At 39.8% G+C, this 6,028-nt stretch overlaps 1 protein-coding gene across 1 annotated transcript; it reads left to right on the top strand.

Annotated features, from left to right (window-relative positions):
* The first annotated feature begins 3,479 nt into the window (after positions 1-3,479).
* On the top strand, positions 3,480-5,500 carry si:ch211-198p11.6 (keratin-associated protein 16-1). The gene is made up of 5 exons (XM_036552641.1): positions 3,480-3,563; positions 4,120-4,187; positions 4,358-4,468; positions 4,683-4,820; positions 5,136-5,500. The coding sequence occupies exons 2-5, from the start codon at positions 4,182-4,184 to the stop codon at positions 5,220-5,222; spliced, it is 342 nt and encodes a 113-aa protein (XP_036408534.1). The 5' UTR covers positions 3,480-3,563; positions 4,120-4,181; the 3' UTR covers positions 5,223-5,500.
* Positions 5,501-6,028: the final 528 nt, after the last annotated feature.

Genomic DNA, 6,028 nt, shown 5'->3' with positions numbered 1-6,028 from the left:
AGAAAAATCCAAAGCAAAACACAAGCAATATCATGTATTCTTATATATATACAATAATAAAGTCCTTTTCTAATTAGCTCTCCTGCCTGAAATGAGTTTCACAGAAAACCTAAAACAGGTGAGACCAAAACACCACGGCACCACAGGTTGCCCAGTAAGTGGCAGCATGTTAGAGCTTGAGAGACTGTCAGTCACCACTCTGCACAGATCAGGTATAACTTTTCTAACAAGCAAATTAATAGGTTGGGAAATCCGTTGTAAATCAGTTGTAAATCAAATCAGTTGTAGTAACTTGTATTAGTTATTAGTTATTAAACTTGTTTTGATCATAATTACACATTACACAATTATACAATAGCCATGCCTATACACATGCAAAACAATTCAGCACAAAGAAAGTCTGCAGAACCTATTTTCCAACAAGATACTCGCATTTGAATAAAAGGGAAAAGATTCCAAAAGCAATGGCTCTAAAAAACTATTTTAAATCACTGACAATCTATCAAACGCTCATATTTTGCATTTGATATGCAAATATATACTGTAAAAAGAAAGATCCAAGGATGAGGGTGTTTGTTGAGGTGAGGAAAGCAAAACCTCAAAGGGAGGTACAGGTTTAAGGCTCAAACAAAGGATTCATTAGCTACTTGAACAAGTGAAATATGCCACTTTATGGCTTTGCAAAAACAAGAAAACAAACACAGTAACAAACGGCTCTTGTATGAATATAGTCAACACATACTGTAGTTCACCATTCAATGAGTCAAAGCCAAAACGGTTAGGCTCCACAAACATGAAAAACACAATCCAGTTAGTTTACCCAACCCTTTGCTTCAGTCTATTCCCCCCAAGGTGCTATGGAACTCGCCTTATATAGTTAGTTTTAATAAGGCACGGCCAAGTGTGGTGATCTGCAGTTACTCAGTAGTGACTGGGTACTCAGCAGGTTGGTGCTTTATCTCCATCTACTGGCAACATATCAGCTCTGCCCTGTGACAGTTCTCCGTGTATCACAATACTGTAAATGAAAACACAGAGAACATTATTCTGTCCTAATATATTGACACCAAAAATCTAGGAGGGCGCATGGTTGTTGCTGTTCATGATCTTATGGTAGCACATTCTACAGTAGCAGTGAAAACACACAGACAGTACAATGTTCAGAAACATCATTATTTAGGGAGGCTGAGTAATTTGGAGAAAATTATACTTGATCAATGTCAAATGTATTCTGTTTTATTTTATTATTATTGTATTGAATTTTATTATATATCTGTAGATAAGACATCCTCACAAAGTGAGAAAAGTCATAAATACTTATGTAGGTACATTACATTATATTACATAGCATTACGTTCATTTAGCAGACGCTCTTATTCCAACACAATAGAACAGAATTGACCTAGTTACCTAGGTAACCTAATTTCTATGCATGAGATCAACGCTTGAGGTAGTACCTTCTCAAAAATCTGTCACGTCGAGTCAACAGCACGAACAACTTGCATTCACCTGGGAACAGATGAACACGAGTGTATCCAGAATCAGGCCACCATTTTCTCCCACAGAGAAATGCAATCATCATCCATGTGTGGAAAGAATTATAATAAATATTGGCATTTAACAGATGCTCTTGGTTACAATTTTTTGTATACCTACGTATTTACTGAGGCAGTTCTGGGTTAAGTACCTTGTCCAAAGGTACAACAGCAGTGCCTCAGTAGGGAATTGAACAGGCAACCTTTTGATCACATGCCCTACTTCTTCCTTACCAAATACGGAACACTTCCGGCCAGTTGGAGAGTATGGTTATGAGTCCTGCTCCTTACCACTTTACACTGCTGGCTCATGAGAACAATTATGAGAACAACACCAGCAGCTGTCAGATCACCTATCTTCATACAAGTCCACCAGCTGCCAAATGTTGCCAAGCTGTTGAAATGGCAATACAGTGGTGCATATTCCCTTCCTACTGTAATAACGGCTTTTTTTTTTTCAAATTAGAGCAGTGTATATTTTTCTCTAGTCAAGATTATTTTACAGACATGGCAGAAGGAGCACTGAATTACATGATGAATTACATTTTGTTAAATTCAGAATACATAGATGGCATAAACAATTTAAAACAGATTACAGAGGTGTTTTACAAAAAAAAATTGAGTTTTTTTATCCAGAATTATTCATCCAAGCATAGTCCCTTGTCCCACATCACAGGACAGCTGTAACCATGAAGCAAGGAATTCCTTTTACCGTGTAAAGCACCTGACAAATATGGTGAAACTGACCGTCCAAATGCATAGGAAAAAGCTATTGTGACAATATTGCAAATGGTCCTTCTGGCATCAGATACATGAGGTCAAGGAGGCTGATGCAGGCATCTGTTGTTGACCTGCCACATCTGCATCTGAACTGTCTGTGATCAATATTGTAACCAATGTGCTGGAGGACCTAATCTGTAGCAAAGCTTTAGTGAATTTGAACAATTGAGTAGTCAAGGATGTGGGTCTCAACTCATCACAGATGGGAAGTTGGGTCTTAGGAGGTGGTGTAACAACAGCTTCCTTCTGCTCTCTTGAGGCATTAGACTCCTTAAAAGAGGTGTTGCAAGAAGAAGTTGTCTGCAAGAAGCATATTAAGTTCACATGCAATATCCTGTAGGATTCTGTGGGGGACAATGCCAGGGCCCAGGCTTTGCTGCATTTAATGATCTGTAGCTTTTTGTCTGAAGGTGACAGTAACTGAATTTTGCATTAATGGCATCAGACATGAGTGGTCGGTCACTTACATCGCAGTCTGGGGCACTGATGCTGCAGCTTTGATTTGCAACACATCTGGAGGTCACCATGCCAGAACTTTCGGTTGCCTGTAGATTGAGGTATTTGATGCAATTTGAATAAAATTATTTCTTTGCTTTCTTTACTTCTTTAGTTGAAGGTGATTACGGTTTTTTTTTTTTTTTTAAAATCGATGTTATAGCTTACTTGTTTTTGGTCAAATCAAGTCATCCAATGTGTCTCGCACCCCGCAACAGAGGTGATGTATATTTTGGTAAAAGCAGAGTAGAAATTTTATCATGTCTTCCAACAGACGTTTTCTAGTAAGTTGATACTTGAGAAAATAAACCATCAAAAAATCAAAACCTTCTTTGTAAATTCAGGAAGTGTTCATGGAAATTAAACTGATGAAATGTACTTTTTCCTCCGCCAGACGGCGTACATTAACGGTTGTACAGACATTTCGATGACGGCGAAGTACTCCTGCGCGGTCTGTTAGAACTCAATAGTCACGAGAAATAATGTTTGACCCACACGACGAGCCGTAGCAAAGATTCAACTTGGACTTTCTCCCTGCAACATCCTGTAGTATATAGTATATAGTATTACCACGACAGAGCAAAACAGGAACTTTTATGAACAACCTGACTAATAACCGGAACTACTTATCTGAACCTAGAAGAGGACAGAGTAAATCAGTCTCCCCTCTCAACAGGCCCTGTCCATATAGTAGGATGTTGAGATGGAGTGGCGTGTCTCTATGACAACACGTTTCGTTTCAACAGCAGAAAGGTAATCTACCTAGAGTTAACTGACATTTTTATCATGCATGATAGATTATTTACTTTAACACAAATCTACTGCTTTGGCTGAAAACACTTGTTCGTTGACTAATCAGCACAATGAAAAACTTAAATGATTTAGCTAGCGATCCAGTAGTACGACTGTGTATATCAAGTGGGCTAACTTGCTAACGATAGCTATTTGCTAACTTAAGTTAGAGAAATCGTGAAGATGCTGTTTTCACCAAGGTATGGTAGCTATGTAACATTAATTACCTAGCTCTCATCTCAGCTAGCTAGTTGGCTGTCTTTTATCAGCTCCAATGGCTGCAGTTAACGTTAGCAAGCCTGCATAAGTTTACTGTTACTAGTTTAATTTAGCTGGTAATAGCAGATAGTTAGCCAGGTAGCTGGCTGACCACGTTGTATGCATTCTACTATTTATCTGTTACAACGTTACAGGTCGTCTCAGGTAGCTCAGATAGCTAGGACAGTTCGTGTAGTTCTTAAGTAAATAGCTTGGTAGCTGGCTTGCTACCTAATTATTTGCAGTTATTTTTCTGCAGACTGAACTCTCTGGGATGATGGGGCATACCGGTTAGCCACAGTACCAGAAGAAACCTGGAGAATGGCAGTAAGCAGTTTAATATTGATGGATAATGCTGGCAAGCTAGTCGTGGTTTCGTCACTAGTTCATTAATGATGCTTTCGTTGAGTGTACCTGACCACTGTGATTAAATCTTTAACTAGCTATAATATCAATCCTCCCACCACCACCCGCCCTTTTTCCTTTTTTTTTTTTAGGTATTGCCTGTGTGGTCCCTCGCCATCCCTCTCCCTGCTGTGTTGATGATAGTAGTGAGCGTCTACATCCTGCTCCTGGTGGTAGCACTATGGTGTCGACACTGCTTTAAAGTAATGTTGATGTCCTGACAAAGACCATGTTCCACTCACATCTATTTTTCGGTTATGCTACATAGCATTGTGGTGTATTAGATTTAACACTTCCTTGGGGTGTTTTACAGTGACACCGGTGGTTTTGTTTTGAAAAGGAATGATTTTCTCAAGAAAATAGTACTTGAGTTTTCCCATTTACAGATGTTTATGTAAGGATGCCTCTCTCCTGCAGGCTCAGTGCTCACCACAGTGCAGTAACTGCTGTGCCAACATCAGACCCTGTGAATACTGTCTCGTATGCGCAGAATCGTGCGACTGTCGTCTTCCGTCACTGCGCACCTGCCTTGACCAAACCTGCCCCTCTCCTTCTGTGAGTTCAGTCCCATTCTTTCAACTCCAATCCCTCCCTGTCCCCTACTGGGCATGCTGAGCTACAAGGACATGTTTTAGTGGTGAGAAAGAAATTGCAGCCTCAGTGGTGGTGGCAGGAGAGTGACAGTGGTAACGATAACTGTTACAGTAACCATGTTAATACAAATGTATGTAAAGTACTTTGCTCTGCTTGTCTGCACTGTCTGTACTGCCAGTGTCTACGCTGTTGTTTCCTCTCTGTGTGCCAGTATTGTTGTGGTGCGCTGATGGAGTCGGTCTGAACTCTGCTCATGACTCCCTGTCTCTCCCGCAGTGTGCCATGTGGGACTGTGCGTGTACCTGCCAGCCCCCCGACTGTGAGTCCATCAACTGCCTCTGCTTCGAGATCAAGTTCAGATAGAGAGAGGGTAGAAGCTGGAAGCTACTGACCAGCAGAGGAGCGGGCACAAAGGGGCTGGGACTCGCACACACGAGCACAAGGAAACGGAGACCTTTGTATAAACAACATACAGTTGTAGACACACACTGAGGGAAGACAGATATAGAAGCACAGATGCTTGTGATCACACATTTTTAAATGCACTACAAACAGACACAAACACAGACAATGAGGTACAAGCATTAATATTGATAGAGCTAAATGATCCAGAAATGAATGAAGCCTCTAATTAAACAGTTACTCTACCTTTGTGCCATACAGTTAAAGTGAAGATGTCATGGCTTTTTGCACTAGATGCCATGCAGTTACAGAAGAGATGCAACCTATTGTTTGTATCCTGTGATAAAAATGAACTTACATTGCAGCTGAACACTAAAATATCAGATTTCAGCAAAAGGTAGCGATGCATTTCAATCTGTGTAGATTTCTTACATTTCATAGGATCTTACAATTATGGTGTGCAGTTTTATTAGTTGTGATATAAACTTGACTAGTCACATGTATGAATAAACTGAAGAAATGTCCTTTTATACAGATTCTGGCAGAATCAGATTTTTGCATTTTGTTCTGCAGGTAATTGTTTATAAGTGCAGTTCAAAGCTGACACCAGTGTATCCCAACTCTGTTTATGTAAATACATGCTCTGCAAACAAATTAAAGGAAGTTGTCTGAAGTTATCTAGCATAATTAGTCCTTTATTTAATGGTCCAATAAATGTACCTTAGTAATACACTGGATTAAATCTATGATATTAGTCAGTTTAAGGG

This window comes from Megalops cyprinoides, chromosome 19 (genome assembly GCF_013368585.1).
Source record: "Megalops cyprinoides isolate fMegCyp1 chromosome 19, fMegCyp1.pri, whole genome shotgun sequence".
NCBI classification, from domain to species: Eukaryota; Metazoa; Chordata; class Actinopteri; order Elopiformes; family Megalopidae; genus Megalops; species Megalops cyprinoides.
The sequence above is the reverse complement of the archived record's forward strand: the minus strand, read 5'-3'. Positions and strand labels throughout refer to the sequence as shown.

What these genes read in the sequence shown, in the direction of transcription:
- si:ch211-198p11.6 (XM_036552641.1), top strand. An exon ending in GGTGTCGACACTGCTTTAAA is followed by an intron (nt 4,469 to 4,682) that starts GTAATGTTGATG and finishes TCTCTCCTGCAG; the next exon opens with GCTCAGTGCTCACCACAGTG. An exon ending in AAACCTGCCCCTCTCCTTCT is followed by an intron (nt 4,821 to 5,135) that starts GTGAGTTCAGTC and finishes TCTCTCCCGCAG; the next exon opens with TGTGCCATGTGGGACTGTGC.